General features: G+C 39.1%; 1 protein-coding gene across 3 annotated transcripts in view; it reads left to right on the top strand.

Annotated features, from left to right (window-relative positions):
* The window catches only part of mcm9 (minichromosome maintenance 9 homologous recombination repair factor), a 30,097-nt gene extending 8,003 nt beyond the window's left edge, over nucleotides 1–22,094 (top strand). Inside the window, exons 5-16 of one of the 3 annotated variants that reach the window (XM_034900518.1) lie at nucleotides 535–741; nucleotides 828–909; nucleotides 5,151–5,351; nucleotides 5,433–5,558; nucleotides 6,412–6,531; nucleotides 6,722–6,896; nucleotides 7,746–7,948; nucleotides 9,549–9,752; nucleotides 17,086–17,168; nucleotides 19,604–19,749; nucleotides 20,116–20,720; nucleotides 20,787–22,094. In XM_034900518.1, the coding sequence (XP_034756409.1) occupies nucleotides 535–741; nucleotides 828–909; nucleotides 5,151–5,351; nucleotides 5,433–5,558; nucleotides 6,412–6,531; nucleotides 6,722–6,896; nucleotides 7,746–7,948; nucleotides 9,549–9,752; nucleotides 17,086–17,168; nucleotides 19,604–19,749; nucleotides 20,116–20,720; nucleotides 20,787–22,069 (3,435 nt within the window). In that variant the 3' untranslated portion in view covers nucleotides 22,070–22,094. Of the gene's footprint in view, nucleotides 1–534; nucleotides 742–827; nucleotides 910–5,150; nucleotides 5,352–5,432; nucleotides 5,559–6,411; nucleotides 6,532–6,721; nucleotides 6,897–7,745; nucleotides 7,949–9,548; nucleotides 9,753–17,085; nucleotides 17,169–19,603; nucleotides 19,750–20,115 lie in introns of all 3 variants that reach the window. The other 2 variants (XM_034900517.1, XM_034900519.1) reach the window with 2 other exon arrangements.
* Nucleotides 22,095–24,349: the final 2,255 nt, after the last annotated feature.

The following is a 24,349-nucleotide window of genomic DNA, read 5'->3' as shown; positions in this document are numbered from 1 at the left end:
AAGCACCAATTGTCAACCATACAATAGTGTTGTAAAATCAACATTAAGGTATTTGGTCAAGAATATTGTGATATTTGATTGTCTCTATATTGCCCAACCCTAATCCAATCCAATTTATATTGAACCACTGTTGTTGCCGGTTGCGATAACGTTTACACCTGTCACCTAAAGCATGCAGCTGAGCAACATTTTGAATGCAATGACAATCCACCTACGGTTCCGGTACGGACCGTCGAGAGACCGGTTCAGCACAATGATTTAAAACAATGGATTTAAGATGTTTTACCTCGCCGAATAATTTCGCCAAACTTCTGTTATTCAAACATGTATAACTTATATTCATAGAACATTATTGTATGATGTTGTGAAGGCAAGCGCTTTTGGCAACATGTTGACATTGACATGTTTTTTTATTCTATGTACTGACAGTAGAATAAGATATATAATATACATATAATATCATATATAAAGGCCCAGTCAAGCTTCCTATTTACTTGTCATCTCATACTTAGAATCCTTCTCCACCTTTCATAGGTTCTGGAATACGAGCGCGAATACATGTGCACAAAGTGTCGTCACATTTTCACCGTGGAGGCTGATTTTGACCAGTTCTATACCTTTGTCCCACCGGTGGCCTGTCCTAATCCTGATGCCTGCAATTCGTACAAATTTAGCTGTTTGTCTGGAGGATCTGAGCCTGCTGCCTGCAGGGACTTCCAGGAGATCAAGATACAAGAGCAAGTATGACCGTTATGGGTGTTTTTCTTTTGTTTTTTTTAAGCTAAATGTACCATTTGGTCAGTGTAAAAATTGCACCCCCACCACAGGTGCAGAGGCTGTCAGTGGGCAGTATTCCTCGTTCAATGGTGGTGGTTCTGGAGGATGACCTTGTTGACAGTTGTAAATCTGGTAAGAATTGTAAAGACCAAGGTTTGATAAGATGCACTTGATTTTTAACAAATAACATGCTACCAGCTTCTCAAAACAGCCAACAATGTGGCTGCAACTCAAAGTGAGGTAATGTAAATGTTCTGTATTTATACAGCGCATTTCCAGTCTTAACAACTGCTCAAAGCGCTTTGACATCTACAGGAAACATTAACTATTCACACACATTCATACACTGAATGGTATGGTGAAGTGGCCGGGGCTGCCGTACAATGTGCCACCTGCTCATCAGATAAACATTCACACTCCGATGCGCGGGCACCGGGGGCATCTCGGGGTTCAGTGTCTTGCCCAAGGACACTTCGACAATGACTGCAGGGGCGGGGATCGAACCACCAACCTTCCGATTGGCAGACAACCGCTCTACCACTGAGCCACAGCCGTCACTAGCCGAGGTCTAGTTTATAATCAGATTAAACCTCAACGCAAATTACAAAACATTTAATTTAGCTGACGCTTTTAGCCAAGGCACCTTCCATGTAGTGCTTTCAACCATGAAGGTACAAACTCACAACAGCAAGAATTACATAAAAGTACATTACTTTAAATAAGCCAAATTACAATAGGGCACTTAAGTGGACAAGCGGTCTTTTGTACTATTTTCTTATAACCGTCATCTGCGTACCCTGAGCTAAAAATTTAGCATGGATGCTCCGTGCATCAGTTGCAAACATAGCAGTTTTGAAAGCTGGAGCAGCATACAGTTATAAGCACTTCTGTCTAATTTGAAAGTGTGGATCTAGACATTTTACATGGGTTGGCGAAAGGTCTTGCCAGGGTGGCAATGAAAGATGTTACACGGAAACCTCCATATGTTAATGGCTTGCATGGCAAATAAGGAAAGACACTAAAGTTGCATAACATAATTCTATCATTTATTTGACCTTTAGTTTGATCATAATTACTGATGAGACAAAAAGAATGAAACAAAGAATAGAATGTCTTATTTTATCAGTAAGTATTGTCAAACAAAAGGTCAAACAAAAAACTGTAAAACATATAATCTGTTTATATTCTGTATGTACATTAGGGATGAGCAAGTACAGCATTATCTGTATCTGTTTACTTCATGAACTATCTGTATCCGTATCTGTACTTGGACTGGGCGGGGCCTAACCCAGAAGTGGACAGATTTGAACCCGGAAGTGGGTCGGGTTGTCTTTAAATGGGCGGGGCTTTAACCAGTATGTCACTTAAGCATGCAATTGATAGGAGTTGATCAGAAATTGTTGTATTAATTGCTGATTAGAAAAGTATTTACATGACAGCATAGAGCTTCAGATCAATGGTGTTGTCACGGTAACAAACGAGCTATATACACAACAATGATGCTGTTTCTCAGATCTGCATTGACTTTAATGAAGCCAGCTGACGGTTAAAAAAATATATATATCTCTCCGACGGCAGACGCAACGTGAGTTGCATTCAAACCAAGAAGCAGTATGTCTGAAAGCCCACGTTTACCAGAAATCTACTGTTTACTATGAGAGAGAGAGAGAGAGAGAGAGAGAGAGAGAGAGGGACCGTGTGAATGAGCAGAGCATGTGTGTGTGTGTGTGTGTGGGGGGGGGGGGCGCTGTGACTATCACTGAACGCTGCGCGGTCAGCTGAGAGTTTTATTCAATCAAAGTACAGATATTGACTCGTATTACTTGTAATCGGCAAAAGTGCTATACCCGTAGCGAATATTCGTTTCAGGCGATTACTCGGCTCATCGCTAATGTACATATCTCACTCTATAACATATACAACAGAACAGAAATAGCCAAAAAGATGAAAACATAATTTTACTCAGTCATATGGCATGTTATGCTACTGTACTTCAACTTATATGGAAGAACAATAAAAACATACCAAATGGTCCTAGTGTTAATGCGGGCCTCTTTCTCCCTGTTATCTTCATCAGGCTCTTCTTGATCACTACCTGCATTTGTCCCTCTCAGAATCTGGAGCCTCCTCTTCATTCCTCACAGTTAATTCTTCCTTTTCTCCTTAACTTACAGGAAAATAAGTATATGAACACCCTGCTATTTTGCAAGGTCTCTTCCACTTAGAAATCACGGAGGGTCTGAAATTCTCATAATGTTAGGACATTGTGCATGTCCACTGTGAGAGACATAATCTAAAAAAAAAAAATCCAGAAATCACATTGTATGATTTTTAAAAACTATTTATTTGTATGATACAGCTGCAAGTAAGTATTTGAACACCTGTGAAAATCAATGTTAATATTTGGTACAGTAGCCTTTGTTTGCAATTACAGAGGTCAAACATTTCTCGTAATTTTTCACCAGGTTTGCACACACTGCAGAAGGGATTTTGGCCCACTCCTCCACACAGATCTTTTCTAGATCAGTCAAGTTTCAGTGCTGTCACTGAGAAACACTGAGTTTGAGCTCCCTCCAAAGATTCTCTATTAGGTGTAGGTCTGGAGAGCGGCTAGGCCACGCCAGAACCTTGATATGCTTCTTACAGAGCCACTCCTTGGTTATCCTGGCTGTGTGCTTCAGGTCATTGTCACGTTGGAAGACCCAGCCTTGACCCATCTTCAATGCTCTAACTGAGGGAAGGAGGTCGTCCCCGAAATCTCGCAATACATGGCCCCGGTCCTCCTCTCCTATAACAGTGCAGTCGCCCTGTCCCATGTGCAGAAAAACACCCCCAAAGCATGATGCTACCACCCCCATGCTTCACATTAGGGATGGTGTTCTTGGGTTGGTACTCATCATTCTTCTTCCTCCAAACACGGTTAGTGAAATTATGACCAAAAAGTTCTATTTTGGTCTCATCTGACCACATCAAATGGTCATTGGCAAACTTAAGACGGGCCTTGACATCTGCTTGTTTAAGCAGGGGAACCTTCCGTGCCATGCATGATTTCAAACCATGACGTCTTAGTGTATTACTAACAGTAACCTTGGAAACTGTGCTCCCAGCTCTTTTCAGGTCATTGATCAGCTCCTCCCGTGTAGTTCTGGGGTGATTTCTCACCTTTCTTAGGATCACTGAGACCCCCCGAGGTGAGATCTTGCATGTAGCCCCAGTCCGAGGGAGGTTGACAGTCATGTTTAGCTTCTTCCATTTTCTAATAATTGGACCTTTTTTCCCCAAGCTGCTTAGACATTTCCCTGTAGCCCTTTCCAGTCTTGTAGAGGTGTACAATTTTGTCTCTAGTGTCTTTGGACAGCTCCTTGGTCTTGGCCATGTTAGTAGTTGGATTCTTACTGATTGTATGGGGTGGACAGGTGTCTTTATGCAGCTAACGACCTCAAATACGTGCATCTCATTTAGGATAATAAATGGAGTAGAGGTGGAAATTTTGAAGGCAGACTAACAAGTCTTTGAGGGTCAGAATTGTAGCTGATAGACAGGTGTTCAAATACTTATTTGCAGCAGCATCATACAAATAAATAGTTAAAAAAGCATTCATTGTGATTTCTGGATGTTTTTTTAGATTATGTCTCTCACAGTGGACATTCACCTACGATAACAATTTCAGACTCCTCCATGATTTCTAAGTGGGAGAACTTGCAAAATAGCAGTGTGTTGAAATACTTATTTTCTTCACTGTATTTCTCCATCCACTTCTGTAGCCCTTTCCTGATCCAACCCTCCTGGTCTCTTCAGTTTGCTGCCTTCTTTTTGATTTCTCTCCTCATCCTATGCTTTATTAAAGTTTCTTTGCAAAAAAATAGGCAATATTCTCTGTTTTAACTTTGACTTTTAGGCTCCAGCTAATCTCTCCAGCTAGTCAGCCCTGTACAATTGTAAAAAACCTCTGGTTAACCTTCTTTTATGTTACACTGTAGGGCCCTGTAGCTTATAAGTAGGCCTTGCCTATAGCAAATATAAAATCTGAATATTTATCGTTTGCTCGTCTCGTTCTCGTGAACTGAATTTTGTCTTGTAAGCTTAGTGTCTCATCACACCCCTAAATCTGATACATAATTTCAACTTTTCCAAAACAACATTGTGTTTTGTTAATTATAAATATAAAACGGTGTTTACATGTCTGTGACACAAATACTTAATACTTTCTGTAGTACTGTAGGCTGATGCTGGGGGACAAAGCATTGTTGCAGCATGAGGGTTAAAGTGAAATAAGACACCACAGTATTATATTTCACCTCCTGCTGTCAGTGTTAAATGCCATGCTTATGTTGTAGCTTTCAGTAATTTAGGGCTAAATGCGGTTCTTCTAGGAGATGATGTTACTGTTTATGGGGTGATGTGTCAGCGCTGGAAGCCCTTTTATGATGGCACTCGCTGTGATACGGAGCTGGTCCTGAAAGCTAACAACATAGAAGTGAACAACCAGCTGGCTGCTGCCTCTTTTCTCATGAACGATGTTCAGAAAGAGTTTGACGACTTCTGGATGAGCTACAAACATGATCCGATAGCTGGTATGTAAGAATCTGCCTTGTAATGGTCAAATTAATGTTTTTGTTTTTATATATAAACGTTATTCTCTCCTCTCTCTGAAGGTAGGAACCAGATCTTGTTGAGCATCTGCCCACAGGTATTTGGCATGTATGTGATTAAACTGGCAGTGGCCATGGTGTTGGCTGGCGGGGTGCAAAGAATAGATTCTTCTGGGACCAAGATCAGGGGTATGTCTCTCATTTCTTTTTTGTTTAAATTAAGCAACTGATACTACTATCTCAATTTCTACCATTTCAAAGCCATATTTTTTTTTTTTTAAATATGAAATATATTGTCACGACACGGACAGTACTGGTAAAATAATTAGTTTTAGGTCCACAGGGGTTAATTACCACAGACCAGCTACAAACAGGCCACAAGATACCTGAATTCCTGTTAGATGGCCTAGAATGCCCTAGAGCTCTGCTAGCTTCCCGCGATCGCTCCACTCGGTCCCCGCAGTGCTTGATTTCAATGTTCAAAATTGAAAAGATTTTAAAAAAGATATTTAAAATCAGGACACCCTTACAACCAATCAGAAACAAGTGACAACCTGTGGCTGTGACACTATGTGAACTGTGACAAATGTGTACTGTATGTTGGTTTGTTATCGTGACTGATGGGAGCTATAATCTTTGAAATTGGTTCCGTATTATGCAAGAATGCTGTGACCTGCCGCCGCAGACTGGGCTGCAATGTAACCCTATAGAACAAATGAGCATCCTCAATTATGTCCACTAAAAGTGCTGTTTTTGTCATTGATAAGCTTGGGTTATTGTTTCTGACAACATTACAAGATAGGGCAGATAAACCATTCCCCATCTTTCTGTTTAGCCAGAAACATCTAGCAGATCGCTAGCGCAAACCAACCAGACTCAAACTTACAATGTAGCTTGTTTCACTGACTGGCGTGTGCAGCAGTCTTGCTTAATACTGGACTAATGTCAAAGATTGGGGTTCCCATCGGTCACTTAGACACAAAAAACATAGAAATATAGGGTTGGAAAAAAAAAAGTTACCCTTTAACCTTTTCTTCTCTAGGTGAGTGTCATATGTTGCTGGTTGGGGACCCAGGCACAGGGAAGTCTCAGTTTCTAAAGTATGCGGCTAAGATTATGCCTCGCTCTGTACTCACAGCTGGAATTGGATCAACAAGTGCAGGTAGGTTCACTGTCAGCTCTCAGGTTAAAGGAGTTTGTTTTCAGTGCCTCATATTAACCATTTATCAGGAATTTGTCATCAATATCCTGGTTGTCTCACATAATTTTACGTGCTTACATTCCACATATCTATTGAGTTTATGTGTTACTGTACTAACTGAATTTGCTAACACATAATGTCATTGTCAAAGGACTGACTGTAGCAGCGGTTAAAGATGGTGGTGATTGGCATCTGGAGGCAGGAGCCCTGGTCCTGTCAGATGGTGGTTTGTGCTGCATTGATGAATTCAACAGCATCAAGGAACATGACCGCATCAGCATCCATGAAGCTATGGAACAACAGTCTATTAGTGTGGCCAAAGCTGGGTAGGACAGCCATCCATACATGTTCACATGCTCATAAAATTCCAGTGTAAGCAAAGAAATACAACATCATCTAATTTTAATCGGGATTAGCGGTAAAAAGGTATATAACTGTCGCCTAGTGCTGGCTCTTGGTAGGAACTGTTGGATTTCTGTAAAAACATCACAGAGTACGGTCTAGACCTGCTCTCTTATGAAAAGCTCAATGAGATAACTGTTGTTGTGATTTAGCGCTATATAAATAAAATTGAATTGAAAATAAGGTATTTTCAGTAAACAATGTCAGAAATTTAGTCAGTAAAAGATTCTTGTAGCGGTTGTTACCTTCTAACTGCTTCAAGAATGTATATGTCATCAAGATTATCCGAATGGCAAGATTTAGAGTTAACAACAAAAAGGGGAAATGTGGTCCACTGCATGTGGAACATCACTTTGCGTTTTATATAAAACTTTATACATAACAAGGAGTTTAATTGATTGTACAAATTTTAAAAAACAAACACATGGGTCACTGATTTTTAAATAAGGGTAGAGCAATGTCTTATGCATGCAAATAACACTAAAGTTCATAAACAAGCTTTATGAGCAAAGGAACAGAAACAGGCTTTCCTAAAAGTTTAGAAAATCATTTTCTAATCAGACTAGTTTTAACAGCTATGCTTGCAGCTCCACCACTACAAGTTCAATATGCTATTTTTAAAGTAAACCCTTTTCTACAGAAACTTACTGCCAAAAGCTGTCAGTGAATGAAAACAATGTTCTTGTTGGTAAGCAATGTTAAGATGGACAACCGTTCGATCCCCTTTTTTGTTTATTCTGTATCCCACGTACAATTCTCTTTCCTCTCCCCAGAATGGTGTGTAAGCTGAATACTCGAACAACCATCCTGGCAGCTACCAACCCTAAAGGCCAGTACAATCCCAACGAGCCACTGTCTGTGAATGTAGCTCTGGCCAGCCCTTTGCTGAGTCGTTTTGACCTGGTGCTAGTTCTGCTGGACACCAGAAACGCAGAGTGGGACCACATCATCTCCTCTTTCATTTTGGAGGACAGAGGTAGGGGATTGTTTTAGTTTATTTATTTATTTATTTTTTAAAGATTATTTCTTGGGCTTTCCCGCCTTTATTTGATAGGACAGCTAGGTCAGAAAGGGGAGAGAGAATGGGAAGACAAGCAGGAAATCATCACAGGTCAGATTCGAAAACTGGGCTTCTGCGTTGAGGCTTAAACCTCTCATCATATGTGTGCCTGCTCTACCCACTGAGGCAGCTTAGCCACGGATTTAAAACGATTAATTAGGAAAATGAAGATTGGTATTAATATTTTAATAATTTAATAAGTGATTAATGCAATATTACCATTAGCATAATGTATGTCAATGGTTTAGTGAAAATATTGTACATTATCATCCCAGGTAGAAATCAGTATATCAATAAGTATTTGTTCAAATAGATTTTTTTTTTTAGTATCAAATCATAACAAATGTTATCTCAAGACTTTACAGATAGAGTAGGTTGTCTAGACCACACTCTATAATTTACAAAGCTCCAACAATTCTACTAATTCCCCCGAGAGCAAGCAACTAGTGATATCAAGCAGTGCGACAGTGGTGAGGAAAACACCCTTTTAGGAAAAAACCTTGAACAGACCCAGGCTCTGAGAGGTTGGGGGTGTGATGCACAGTGGCAATAATAGTCACAATAAAGATAATGGAACAGTGACTACAAATGGTAGTTGTAGTAGTTCATATCATATCAAATCAAATTTCAATAAGGTTCAAATCTGTATTTATTGAAATTGTTTAACATGTCACTGTTCAATTAAATGAATGTGAAGTGCGACCTTAAGCCAGATGTAAGCTATCAGTCTAACAACAAAATAAAGTCACTTTCAAGAGGAATACAAAAATAAGAACTTAAAATATATTTAAAAAATTAAATAATGAATATCTCTTGTTTAACATCCACGCTCTCCTCCCTTGCAATTTTAGCAACATATGAACTCAGATGTATCAAATAAATACAACAATAAAACAACAATTTCAAATCACTTTCAGACTTTAGTGCCCGGTATTTTAAGGAACAACATTTAGTTATTTACAATACATTATTCATTCACAAAGCAAATTGGTGTCTTTAAAAGGTTGGATTTTCCAAAATATTTGGAATTAAGGCATTACAGTCAAGTTCCAAAAGATGTTTTTTATTCCTCTTTTTAGTCAACTTTAGCATGGGTGTGTAAACTTTCTCAAGCCACTGTATATATTTGTGTGTGTGTGTGTGTGTGTGTGTGTGTGTGTGTGTGTGTGTCATATATATATGTGTGTGTGTGTGTATGTGTGTGTGTGTGCGCGTGTGCATGCAGTGTAAAATATATGCAGTAAAGTAAAAATCTTCAATGCCTATGATCATAGATTTATTAAAAATTGCAAAATATTTTTGCCAGAACAATGAACAAATACTCTATAGGATAAGGATTCATTATTAATATTGTTTTTGTATTAAGGCATTAAATAATTTTATTGTGATCTTATATCGTAACAATGGAATGCTGTGATAATTATAACTTAAATTAATTTGTCCCTTCACACACCCCTTCCCTGAAGGGCTCCATGATAAAAGTGGTAAAATGTCAGTCCTCTACTTTTGCGTTCAGGACTACCTGCTGAGTCTGCCAGCCTGTGGTCCATGGAGAAAATTAAGGCTTATTTCAGTGTGATTAAACGCTTGCAGCCGCAGGTGTCTGAGGAGGCCCAAACCATCTTGACACGTTATTACCAGCTGCAGAGACAAAGTGACGGCCGCAACGCTGCCCGCACCACCATCCGCATGCTGGAGAGTCTTAGCAGACTGGCTGAAGGTAAGGATGGACTTTTGACTTCATTTTAATTGTGTCCTTTTGAAATCAATTCAAATCTTAGGTTGGTTAACCTTGACTTGATCTCAGCCTTTTATTTAGTGGTTGTGGTCAGTTCTTAAAATGTCCTAATAGTTTCCTGAAGTCGCCTTTCGCGTTGACCACTGTTAAAGAAGCGCTATGCAATTTGGCAATTTCTGTTCCGTTTTCTCTTTTATTGCTAGCTATTTGCTGGCAGATTTTAGAACATAAGGGACGTCACCTGTTCCAACAGCTTATAGCAAAGTCATCTTGTAAAGTCAGCTACCAGCTATAGAAATAAAATATCTATAATCCATTTTATTTATGTTATAAACTGTTAACTGGTTGAGCTTAAGCACGGTATGTATGGCTGAGGGAGCTAGAGAGTGACTGAAGAGAGGTAGCCCCTAGGACAAACCAGTGAATCAGAAATAAAATGTTTTTGCCGATTCAACAGTTTTGTCTCGTCATGAATCTTTGGTCTGTACTAAGCTTTAAACTCAATCTAAACATTTTAACAACTTGTTTACTATTGGCCTAGGCCAAGACTGGCCTAGGCCAGATCTGGCCTTGGAATGTCCATTGACAGTTTCTTCTGCCACACAAGTTAAAAAGGTAATTCATGACATCGTGTTAAGGATTTGTAATCTTCTCTTAAATCAGAAGGGAGATCAGAGAGATTACGAATGTGAATTTTTAACTTCTTGAGCATGTTGCTGTCATAAGAAAACTCAAAATTAACTATTTGAGCTAACTTAACACATTTTAGACATCAATGTATGACAGAGTTCATAAAGAAAGTCTCATGTCTGAACATCTGACCTACGCATCCCCCCCCCCCCCCGGAAAGTCCCACCTTGGTTGGTTCTCACTGACTTTTAAACATTTTAGTTGTTTGTGAGACGTTTTTTTCCTTTACTATTTTTACTCCGGTCCTTACTCGTTAAATTTATTTACATTGATGTCCTCCCCCCTCTGCATGTGCACAGTTTTTAATGTGGAGGAACACACAAATGCAAATGGGCAGAATCTTTATCACGTAAAAATGACATTGTATAAAGGCTTGAAACAAGGGGCTGATTTCTTGATACAATTAATCATGCTGCCCAAATGCTTAGGTACTAGGGCTGTTGGAACGAATTCCGAAAGTCAAATATAATTTGAATAGTAAAAAAAATCAATACTAGAAAACATTAGACATTGTGAGATCTTAAAGCTTCCACTGAGCTAAAACAGCAGTTGTAGGGGCAAGTTTTAGAGTATCTTCTTACCTCTTAACAGACACAAAATGCAATTAAAATGTCTGTGCAACATGAATAGGGCTTTTATGTGACAACAAGATGCGTTTTCAACACTATCCTACTGGTAGATAGCTTGCCCTGGAAGCTGCTGTGTGTTTAGTCAGACACTGCCTGGAGGTTTCTTCCTAAAAGGAGTTTTTCCTAGCCACTGTCACACTAAATGCTTGTTCTTGGGGGAATTACTGGAATTGTTGAGTCTTTGTAAACTATAGTGTGTTCTAGACCTACTTTTATCTGTAAAGAGTAAGATGATTTGATATTGGGCTGTGCTGTGCTTGTTCTGAATGCGCACGTTTGAAAGCGCACATCAACCTTTCCCGAAGCCATAAAAGTTACTGTAATGTAAAAGTTACTACTATTGTGTTATGTATGTGGAACTTTTCATTAGCTATGGAAAGTTATGTGTGATACGAAAAGTTACGTAAAGTATCTGCAATATCTGTAAAAGCTGATCCAACTCAAAGTAGTAAAACAGACAAAGTGCTATTACTATATTGTTTGTGGTCTAACTACAGAATTAGTTTTTTTTAGGTATAACAGCTCATTCACGTCCATGTGAACGTCTTGTGATCACTTGCCACATTGCAGTTCTTCTTCTACTTATTTTTAATTGCGACTGCAACAACTACTGCGACTGCAACCAGAGAAGAAGAAGCTGCATACGTTCTCACAAAATAACAAAACAAAAAACAGTCACCTTCAAAATGAAAGCAATGCAGTTATATTCCATTTATCATGTACACTTATTTATGTTTTTGATTGCTAACTTCCCATTGACCTCACACGGGCCGGTTAGGGCCACCCAAACGGTGGGGTGTGGCCCGTGGGCTGTACAATGGCCAGGTCTGCTTAAGTGGTTATGACCATATCAGTGACTAGGTACCTAGTGGAAACAGGCCAAATGATGTCTGTGGCTTGTAGGGTTGAGAAAAATAATTGATTCTTAGATGCATCGCGATTCTCTCTAGAACGATTCAGTGCTTAATTCTGATAAGTTAATGATCGATTATTTAAAAATATTAATACATTCTTTTTATTTTTTATGTAAAAGTTACTGTCTCCAGATATGTACAAAACAGAGCGAGTGAAAGAGGAAGGGATAATGGAAAACAACTTGGCCAAACATGATTTAAAAAAACAAGTTTTGTGTATATGTACACTACCGGTCAAAAGTTTGGGGTCACTTACAAATTTCCATTTGACTCCATTATAGACTGGATACCAGCTGATCTGGGTGGGTGGCTGATCTTTAATGCAATATCTACATTTCCCATTATCAGCAACCATTCATCCAATGTTCCAAAGACCCATTTTGTTTACTAATCTGATATTATTTTAAAAAACTAACTAAGAAAACATTAAACAACCCTTTTAGCAATTATGTAAGCACATAATGTAATCTGGAAACTGCTGCCCTGGTTAAAAAAAACAAGGCTACTGATCTCAGCTGGGATTCTGTCTATAATGGAGTCCAATGGAAATTTGTGAGTGACCCCAAACTTTTGACCGGTAGTGTATATGTGTGTATATGTATATGTGTGTGTATAATCCGAATCGCCGTATAAATGGATTAATTCTGGTTTTGCTTACTGACCTCTAAGCGATTTTGTGTGGTACAAGGCGCTCACGGCGCTTAGTCAAAATGTTTTAGTACGACTTTGGTAAACTACAAAGCCGCACCGCTTGCAGCATCACGGCTACCGTAGCTAGGAGCGTCACGGAGTAATATATACTGAGCTTCACCATAATATTACAGAGTGTGTACAGGAACCCCAAAATGGCATCTGTCAAAAGACACGCTTACGACGTGGACTTCAAACTCAAGGCCATTAGTCACGCAGTTGAACATGGGAATAGAGCAGCTGCGAGAGAATTCAACATTAATGAATCAATGGTACGGAAGTGGAGGAAGCAAGAAGATGACCTGCGCCAAGTAAAGAAGACCACACAGAGTTTCCGCGGGAACAAAGCGAGATGGCCACAGTTAGAGGACAAAATTGAACAGTGGGTTATTGAGCAGAGAGCAGCAGGTAGAAGCTTCTCTACAGTCTCTATTCGACTGAAGGCAACGGCGTTAGCACGGGACATGAATATCAATGACTTTGAGGCGGTCCTTCTTGGTGCTTTCATTTTATGAAAGGACATAATCTCTCTATCCGCACAAGAAATACTGTCTCGCAGCAACTGCCAAAAGATAACAAAGAAAAGTTGGTCATTTTCCGCGCATACTGCAAACACAAGATCACTGAAAAGAAGATCCGGCCAGAGCACATCACCAACATGGACGAGGCTCCCCTCACCTTTGATATCCCCGTGAACCGCACTGTGGAGAAAACAGGGACCAGAACGGTGTCTATACGCACCACTGGGAACGAGAAGTCATCCTGCACTGTAGTTCTCAGTTGCCAGGCTGATGGCCAGAAACTTCCACCCATGGTCATTTTCAAGAGGAAGACTTTGCCAAAAGAAACGTTTCCAGCAGGCATCATCATCAAAGCTAACCCAAAAGGCTGGATGGACGAGGAAAAGATGAGTGAGTGGCTGAGAGAAATTTACGTCAAGAGACCGGATGGCTTTTTTCACAAATCTATGTCCCTATTGATCTCGGACTCCATGCGCGCCTATCTCACCGATGCTGTCAAAAACCAATTGAGGCAAACTAATTGGGATCTTGCCATCATTCCAGGTGGATTAACTAAAGAACTCCAGCCGCTAGATATTGGTGTTTACAGGGCGTTTTAAAGCTAAACTGCAAGCTGCGTGGGAGCAGGGGATGACAGAAGGCAAACACACATTCACCAAGACAGGGAGACAGCGCCGGGCGACTTACGCCACTATATGCCAATGGATCGTGGATGCCTGGGCTAAGGTATCAGTCTCAACTGTGGTCCTAGCTTTCACAAAGGCCGGAATCATTGCTGAACTGCCAGCTAACAGCAAATAACGAGTGGGATTCGGCCATTTTGGATGCCGTAATCGCCCAACTGTTAAACTCGGACACTGAAGATGAAGAATTTTAAAAGATTTGTGGACGAGTAATAAACTGAAAAATTGAGTGTATTGTGTTGTATTTTACGTGTTACAACTGAACATGGTTGGTATTTATTGTGATTACGCTCATTAACGTTTGATAATGTTGAGAGTTATTGTGAACGCGTTTAATAAAGTTTGACTGACTGACTTATCTGACTTTTTTTTTTCCCGCTTAATGCGCGTTATAGTCCGGTGCGCTTTATATATGAAAAAAGATCGAAAATAGACGATTCATTGACTGTGCGCCTTATAATCCAGTGCGCCCTATAGTGCAAAAAATACGGTATGTATATTTTTTTTTAAATCATGCATTCGAAATGTACATAAAAAAACTGTTTGGTTTGGAATCAAATCATTGGCCTCTGAATTGTGAGGTGCCAAGAGATTGCCATCCCTAGTGGCTTGCACGGTGATAGCGTTTCTGAAGGCTAGCTGTAGTCTCGCGCTGAAGTCCCGGTGTAGCAGGAAAAGGTAAACGGTGTGCAGATTTCTCCAAGAAGCAAGAAGCCTCGGTCAAGACTGCTAATACCACACAGATCAACACTACCTAGCATCCTACTCACCAACACCAGATCGATCAAACCCAAAATGGATGAGCTATGTGATGATTATGACAGGCTGAACACACAAGTTTATCACTGACGGCAGCTAACAGCGTACAGGGCGAGCTAACTACCGGCCGGATTGAGATAAGGAAAGTGAACTTAAACAATGTCTGAGTTGAAAACGCATCTTATTGTCATGTGAGGGCCCTGTTCATTGCACAGGCATTTTAACTGCATTTTGTGTCTGTTAAGAGGCACAAAGGCACACTAAAACTTGCCCCAACAACTGCCAATATAATTCTAACAGGACTTTGACATCCACTAAGCCAAAATACTTATGTTATCATTAATTAGCTCGTTCTGGTTTCCTAACTGCGTCACATGTTATAGGAGCTTGACGCTAAAAGAGCTTTATGGACAGCTAAAGTTTATATTAGCTGGCCTACAGCTTTCAGAGATAGCGTCAACTTCATATATATCCTACTAACAGCTTTAGTCTCAGTAACGTGACATTCCGCAAGAGACAAGTTGCTTACAAATAACTAAAATAGTATTGACAGCACTGTTTGGCTTAGTAATCAATGTTGTTAGCATTCAATTTATTTGTAGTATCAATTCATTACAAGCGTTATCTCGAGACACTTTACAGATAGAGTATGTCTAGACCACACTCCATAATTTACGAGGACCCAACAGTTCCAACAGTGCAACATTGGTGAGCATTGTGGCTAACACTGTTATTTTATCGGCTTATGACGGATGGTTTTGGTTGTGCTTTCTAACATGACGTCATTACGCTAACATAGGCCTGGGCGATATGGAGAAAATCAAATATCACAATATTTTTGACCAAATGCCTCTATCTGCAACAATATTGTAGTGTTGACTATTGTGCTTTCACAAAATATTTACACAGTGAGATTTTTGATAAATAATTATCACTAATATGGATATAATGACTAAAGCAAATTAGTTACAACTGTCAAGTTCAATGTCAAGTTCAAAAAAGGACTTCACTTTACTGTAATTCAGCCGATAAAACTAGGAAAAGACAACACTTATGCCATATTATATCCAAAATCTAAGACGATATCTAGTCTCATATCTCGATATTGATGTATTGCCCAGCTGTAAGCCAACATTACGCCTTTACAACTGTGTGTGTCAGAATTCTCTGTGGATTTGTGTTTTTCGCTGTGTGCTCGTTTTCGGAAAATAAATGTAAACAAAGCTGTGCGTGTGTGTATAGAAACTGGCGTGTGGGAAATGGGGCCAAGACGTATCAGTTGATTTGTTTCTTTAACTGAAACAGCCAATAATGAGCACAACACCAGACTTGTTTGAATCACTGAGCAAAGCAGAGGTGCATGCAGTGAGTCTAGAACTAGACTTATGGAGCAGTGCACTAGCAGGTAGGATGGCAGATGAATTTACAGCAGTGGGGACAGTATGGCGGTCAACCGCAGCTGTTACGAGAATAGCTAAAGTAAAGACTGAGAATGGCAGGTGCCTTAGTGAGTGACAGCAGTGCCTATGTGGTTGCGCAAGAAGAGCGAAGGGTGAGAGTAGCATGTGAGTGCTGCTGTATGAAAAAGCTAGGGGAAAAAAAGAGAAAGTGAAGACAATGTAAAGTGAGTTAAAAGTAAACAAAACAAGCTTCTCAAGACATGCTTATGGAAGGTAATCAGGTTCATTGGATTTAAAGTTAAAAAGCCATTTAATTTCCATCAATGAATATTTATGTAGTGCAATTATGTACCAGAATTGTTTGCCTTAGAATTGTACTCTTCAAACTTATTTTCACCTTTAGTTTTCTGAGTTCATAAATTCAGAATCAAAAATTAAACGTACAAATATTCAATATACCACTTGCTAAAATTCAACACAAACTTTTTTTTCCACCGCTCGCTCTGCTTGCGCGACCACACAAGCACTGAAGTCATTCACCTAACTTACGAGAGTAACGTAAGTTAGACTAGTAAGGGGCTTGTGGTATACCGTATATACTGTACGGCAGACATTTCTTGCTTTTCAACCGCGGTAGGAAAAAATCCATATTGTCCCAGCCCTACTTCCAGGACTTTAGAGTCTTCAACATGCCTTTTGGCAAAATGTAGCCAAGATATCATGTGAGTCAAGTGTTTTTTGTTTTGTTTTTTTTTCTCATAAAGGTTTGACTAGAGAAGCACCCAGTCAACTGTTTATGTACTGTATTCACAGTATTGTGTTTTGATGTTACTGAAACCTTTGCTCCATACATTATGGCATTTTTTTTGGTGTACTATAAATAAAAATAAAGAGATAAATAAATAATCAATAAAGTTTCCTTTTTAGGTTAAATTTTTAGGCCAAACAAAAATGCTAATTGAATTGTTTTATAAATAGCTGAAACCAACAGAACTGTACCACTGTCACAGAATTGTTTTAATCTTACAGCTCATGCCAAGCTCATGTACAGAGAGACGGTGACCATAGAGGATGCTGTCATAGCTGTTTCTGTCATGGAGTGCTCTATGCAGGTAAGGAGAAAACAAAATTACCTACTTTGCTTCACGAAGAATATTCACCAATATAATTTTCCCCTTATCTTTATGATAAAGGTCAGCCACTTCTGTTTAAAAAAAAAAAAAAAAAAAAAGTTCCTTTAGTGCAAGGGTCTCCAACCTTTCTTCATCTGAGGGCTACTTTAAAAAAAAAACGAAATTGGCCAAGAGCTACATGCATCATATTTATCACACACATAAACTGAATGAAGCTTCTGTTTGTACATGTATGAAATTGCAATATCCAAAGTTTATGAAAAAATCTTAACTTTACGTCAAGATTCATTACTATTTAACACTTTTTAGGGTCCACATAGCTACATTGCTGAAAATATTCCCATCAACAACATATTACCACTTTACACATGGCCCACAAAGTTATCTACCTCATTTTTCACACTCTCGTAATTTTGTCTCTCAGTTTGTCAACCTATTGGCAAGCTACTGGAAACCTGCTTGCAAGCTACCTGTAGCATCTTGGAGATGCCTGCTTTAGTTTGTTGGCACAGAAAACAGCAGCCAAAAACAACCTTAAAGGTGCAGTAAGCAATGCTGCGCAAAGATTGTTGATATTGTCAAACAAAAATCTGCCGCCCAAATTCATTGCCACGGTGATCACTTTTGCTAGTGTCTCTGCTTACTTAACAAAATATGGCAGATGTTAACAAACCTCCTTTCCAACATTCAACTTACTTTTTTGATTTGCATTTTTCAGTACTTTTCCTCTTTTGTTGTTTCTCTGCCAACTCTTCTTTTTGATAAACCCTGGCTTGGACGGCACATTCACATGCTTACCTTTTTAGTTAAAAAAACAAATTCATAATGTCAAGAAAGAACATATTCTTACACCTGTACAAAAAAATACAAAGACACACCTTCTGAATTTAGGTTTGTCTCTTTCACCAAACCAAGACGAGATCAATGTACCTTGTTAATTCACCATAAACCTACTTCATTCAAAAGGGAAAGAAAATAAATAAAACTCTCTTTGCACTGTTCCAACAATAAGCAACTCAGTTTGGTCAAAAACAAATCCCTACAAGGGAACTATTATGCTTTTCCCTATTTTCTGTCTTAACTATAATGTTATAATGTCGGATATTCATAGTAAATGTGGACAGAGGTATAATGAGGTAAACGTATATCAGCGAAATCCCTGTGAGTTAAAACATTCAGATGTTCTGAATGCTCTGGTTTCAACAGTTTTTTTTTTCTACTCTTGGCTCGGTGTCATATAACACCAAACCGGCCTCCTATGATTGGTCATCTGCTCCAGGTAGGCAAGACTGGAGTGTTTTCGTGTTTTTTAAGCCACCGCGGTGTTAACATAGTCTCAATTTTGGTTCACATTACTGTTGAAACATGCCCGTTTGGGTAGTATTTAGTTCAGAAGCCTTAATCTGTAATTTTTTACGATAGAAAGTGCTGCTATATTGTTTTACTGTGCACTTCTAACTATGGTAGCTGTGTGCTAACGCCAGGGAAACCTGTAATCATGGCTGCCAATATTGTTAATTTCTCCCCAATTTTGGGTCTGGTGGTGTCATATTTGGTTTATTAGCATTTACTGTTGTTTTTCACAGTACAAAGTCCTGCCTTACAGCTTAATATATAGACTGTAAGGCAACAACATCAATGGGCGTGAGATGTAGACTGCTGTCCAATCAGAAAACAGACTTTTTCTAGTAAAAACACAAAATGCTTAAAATGTTATATATTATTAGATCACCTTTAATGCTCCTCTCTGCTGTTGGACAGTTGACACATATTGTACTGCTCAGTACATCCACATAAAGTAGTGATGAGGAGGGGGCCTTTGCGTCTCCTTGTTGGACCAGGGTTGTACTGCAAAATGGGTGACTACTGTGTGTGGTCAAGAGGCGTATATCTTTCAACATGTAGAGGCCAGACAGCTATGCTTCCAAAATCTAGTCTGAAGTTACTATTTAAGCTCAGGGAAATAAATGTAAATGTAAATGTGCTGTATTTATATAGCGCTTTTCCAGTCTTAACAACTGCTCAAAGCGCTTTTACATCTACAGGAAACATTCACCATTCACACACATTCATACACTGTGGCCGGGGCTGCCGTACAAGGTGCCACCTGCTCATCAGATAAACATTCACTCACATTCCTATGCGCAGCAGCGGGGGCAACTCGGGGTTCAGTGTCTTGCCCAAGGACACTTCGACAATGACTGCAGGGGCGGGGATCAAACCACCAACCTTCCGATTGGCAGGCAACCGCTCTACCACTGAGCCACAGCCGCCCCTGTACTATACTATATTGATTTCTATTTACCTAATTATTGTGATACATTTTGGCATTGACACATTAGTGACTATTAACATTTTTCATCTTGCTTTTGTCCCATGCCTCTATTTTCCACCATCCTGTGATCCTCTTTTAGGGCGGTGCTCTGCTTGGAAATGTAAATGCATTACTCACCTCATTCCCTGACGATCCCAGTCAGCAGTATCAAAACCAGTGTCAGATACTTCTGGAAGGACTAAACCTGCCACTGCTTCTACAGAAGGAGATGGACAGACAGGCCAAGTGGGTAACTGTGTTGAGTCTGTTCTAATGCTAATGCTGGGTTAACTCCAGCTCTTGTTATCTTTTTATAAAATTGTATTTAAAACAAAACAAAACGAAAAAGCATCGACCCTGGAGGAACTTCTCCCCTGTTCTTACAGACTACCATCTGGGAGCCTGAAACAGGAAAGTTGTAACAACTGCAATCAATTTCTTCATGCAACTAGCATGGTGCACAGAACCATTATCATTCGTAATGTGTTTTAAGTAGTTTTTGAATTACCATGGACTTCTCTGAAACAGAATTGTTTATACATCCTAATAGGTTTCCTAACGGCTATAGACATGACGCCTAAAGAGTTAATCTGCATTTACTTTGTTCACTAGGCTGAAAAGCAACACCTCAGAGGCCTCCCAATTTGAGCCACCAGTTGATGATTACCAACATCAACCCAGAGACACAAACATCATCAACAAAACACGCTGCCTTGACATAACCAATAATTGCAAGGGCGATGTCACAGTGGAGAGTGGCTTGGACTGGTTCCTCTCCATCACTCCATCACTGTCAGATGGTATGACCTCATCCATAATTACGTCAGCTCAAGGAAACCTAAATAGAAAACAAAGTTGGTCAGAAATGTCTACAGTAACTAAACAACAAAACTGTCAAACTAAGGACATTCCAAGTAACACTGGCTCATCTTTAAACCATAATGTAATTTCAAATCCTATTGAAACAGTCACTTCAGAAGAAAATGGAAAAAGTGAGAAAAATGAAAACATCAAAGAAAAAAGCTTAAACGAAAAGCAGATTGACCAATCTAAGAAACTAGAAGATAAAAAGCATGCAGATTCAGCGGGGTGTGTGATTCAGAAAGTCTCTAAGAATCTGATAGACAGAAGAAGGGAGCTGGACCTGAATCAACGACAGTCTGACAAAGCGGGAGGAGGAGAACGACATGGAGAGAGGTTGATGTCTGGAGATACAAGTCAAATTGTGACAGATGTTTTGAATAGGAGTTTAGATTTCAACTTCAGCACCACACTGTCATCAGCTAAGAACTGCCTCTTAAATAACCTAGTTCAGGATAACCTGCTCTCTGGCCAAGACAGTAGATTAGAGAAGGAAGATGAGTGGGACCAGGCTAGGACCAAGAACATCAGTACACTACTCAATGAAAACATGGCAGTAGAAGCTGAAACAGAAAAACAATTGAATGCAAAGTTTTCTGGCTATAAATTCAAACCAAGGAAGATGAGACCTTTAGTTCACAACCTTAATGCCAGCCCAGATGTCAGCACGGAGTTCCAAAATTATTGTAACCCAGGCAGTAGAGATCCTCACGCCAACAAAGAATGCAAAATAAGTAAACAGAAGCCAGATAGTCATGATGACTCACCTGTCCCATTTACAAACCGAGAGAAGAATAAGAGACAGAACCAGTACCAAGTTCTTTTGGAAGGCGAGAAGCAGCTAAACTGTGTCAGTGAGGTGGGAGAGAAAGGGGCTAAAACCAGTTCTTTTATCTCAAAAGAGTTGGATAAGTATGACTTTTCCTTTGGAAAGGGCAAATTGGCACATGACAAAACTGTAGGTAGAATAAAGGGAAGTGATAATACAGAAAATCTGGGTCAAAAACAACGAACCAGACACAACACTTGCAATGAGACTAACCTAGGTACTTGCGTCCAACCTTTAAAACCAACCACTTGCATCAATGATCAAGCACCATCCAAATCAAGCCACACCAAGTCCACTCTGGCCCTTTCAACCCTGGCTAAACTCTCAAGTTTCTCGTTCAACAGCACAACTGAATTCCCGATCGCAGCTCAAACAGAAGTGGAAAAAAATCCTACTGCAGTGGGAAAACGTCCACTTAACAGACAGGGTGCTGAATGCTCAAGAGCAAATTCCAAAGACAGGAAAACTCTAAATCCCCCCGAAAACAGTCCCTTATTAAGGAAGATCAACACTGTAATCACCATGGGCAAAGTAAAGGACATTTTACCTGCCTTAGCCAGAGAGCTCACACAAGAACAGGAACATGAATCAGGGAAAGAGTTACAAACTGAAACAAAGTGCAAAGCAAAGCAGACAGAGCCTACTCGTGCTGCCAACCATGTTAGTGTAAACATGGGGAAGGTTGGTCTTGTTGACTATGAAACCACTACCATTCTGAAAAAAAGAAAGTGTTTTGAGCTGGGATCTCCACTAAGTCGTATTGGTGGTTCTGAAGGTTCCTTCTCGAGATTGTCTTTGCCTGGCTTTGTTGAGTTAGGGAATGATGTTTTCGACACTGACTGGGACAAAGAGGTTTCAAAGAGAGCCAAAATTTAAAGTTAAAGCTGAGTTATGTGTGGATAAAAAAAGATGACCTCAATAATGTAATCACGTTCTACTAATCAATTTATTTTTTTGCCTGATGTATGATTTCTGTAGTATGAAAATAAACCTGTTGAATCATTAGAGAAGGTTAGGTTTTGATCCTGAAATTGTACTGGAATTTGTTTTGTTTTTTGCTTCCTTTTATACATTTTTAAAATTAATTAGCAACATTGGCCAAAAACATATCAATGTTTTAATATAGAGAACATTTCTGGCTCTCTGCATTAAGTCTATTAACTACAAATTGTTTACATTACTGGTTTTTGTACGTTGTGCTTTTCCTGAGTATCAGGGTAGCAGGTCAATAATTTCACCTAGTTTATTATTTGCATAGGAAGTAGTGTTCATAACTTGAATTCAAACAACTTAACAATTATTCCAAACAGTGTTTGCTGCAGATCCTTGCAGCACACATACATACATCATGCATCAGTGAGCAAGGCCAGCATAACCACTTTTTGTTTAACTGAACCGACTTGGACCAGACCTTTTTGCAGTCAACTTAATCAAATAATTTTTTTTAAATAGTTTTGAGTCACGCAAGTAGTCTTGAATGTTATTTATGAGGGTTTGAGTTTTTTTTCTGATATCCTTAACAACTTCAATTTTTTACTTACAACTACAAAAATGAGTACATCGTATTATGTATATCTGCATTATTGGAGACAAGCATTGACTAGGAAGGGGTCAAAGGTTGTCAACCAAGAGTCAGTGGGTGACTGGAGAAGTGTGAAGTTTGTATTGTTTAATTGTAAATAAAGGTGTTTTGCTGTACACAAAGGTGCGTCACTGTACACTAAAAACTAAACAGTTCTTTGTGACAAATTCTCTTTTGGAGTTAAAACACAATTAGTATTGTCATATGCTGTTCAGCATGTTTTTAGAACATTAAAAGTATAGATTGTCTAGACACCTTGTAACAATGCATTATGTATTACAATGTAATAAATATACAGTATACATTAAGGGTGCCTGGGTAGATCACCTGGTGGAGCAGTTGCCCATATATGGAGGTTTGCTCCTCAAAGAAGTGGCTGTGAGTTCGCGGTACAGCCCTTTGCTGCATGTCATTCCCTCTCTCTCTCTCCCCTTTCATGTCTTCAACTTTTGTATACAACTTTTGTATAAATAAAGGCCTAACGGGCCCTAAAAAATATATGAATACTTTTATTTAAAAAATAAAAAAAAATAAAAATTTAGGACTAGAATTCTCAGTACACACAGTACACAATACACAGTACTTACAGGTAACTTTAAGGCAGAATCCCATTTCTCTGTCTTACCCCTACCCCTTACCCCTCACCCATTGGTTTCAAGGGCCAAGGGAAAACATAACCCTATGAAATGGGACACCACTTGGTTACATCACCATACAGAATTGATCACAAACTTCCATGATGGCATTTCTGTCTGTCAACTGTGTGGGTTTTGACAACAGTGTCATTTGCATTTATATATTTATATATTTTATAGTTATTTTATGTTCACTTTGGTGATGCAGATGTTATCTGTGTAGTACTTAGGTCTGTTTGCAATACATCTGTGTACACAGGTATCATGTATACATACATATACACCATGTACACATGGTGTGTTGTATATCTGTTTCAGTTATCACCGTTTTGAATGTCATTGATGTTCAGAAAAACATTTTAACAAAAATCTGTCTTTATTGCTGATAAATTAAACATAACAGGCCAAAACATTACATAAAATGATGTTACAGAACCATTATTAACTATAAGAACCATGACTAACATGTCACACACATAAAAAGGCACTCATATGGGTAAAACTTAAAAAAAACACACACAAGACCACAAACAAACAAATTAACTACAGCTGTTCTGATATTCCAGACCAGTCTGAAGCCTGTTGGCCAGTAACCCCCCCCACACACACACATTTCATCAGTGTCCCATATAAAAAAAAATATATATACAAGTGCATGAACAATGAACAGGAATTAATTACAAATGATTACAATAATACAGTACAAATGCAATAATGAATGGGTACAACATGAACACAGGATTTAGGAAACGTCTGCTCGTTTTCTGCCCCGAAGTGGAATAGGGCGGTATATATTAAGCACGTAGCTATGTATCATAGACCGTTAATATTGATATATATCTATACATTCTATGGGATGTGCACATATATATATATATATATATACACTCACCGGCCACTTTATTAGGTACCCCATGCTAGTAACGGGTTGGACCCCCT

The sequence above is a fragment of the Etheostoma cragini genome, chromosome 18 (genome assembly GCF_013103735.1).
Source record: "Etheostoma cragini isolate CJK2018 chromosome 18, CSU_Ecrag_1.0, whole genome shotgun sequence".
In the NCBI taxonomy this organism is placed as follows: domain Eukaryota; kingdom Metazoa; phylum Chordata; class Actinopteri; order Perciformes; family Percidae; genus Etheostoma; species Etheostoma cragini.
The sequence above is the reverse complement of the archived record's forward strand: the minus strand, read 5'-3'. Positions and strand labels throughout refer to the sequence as shown.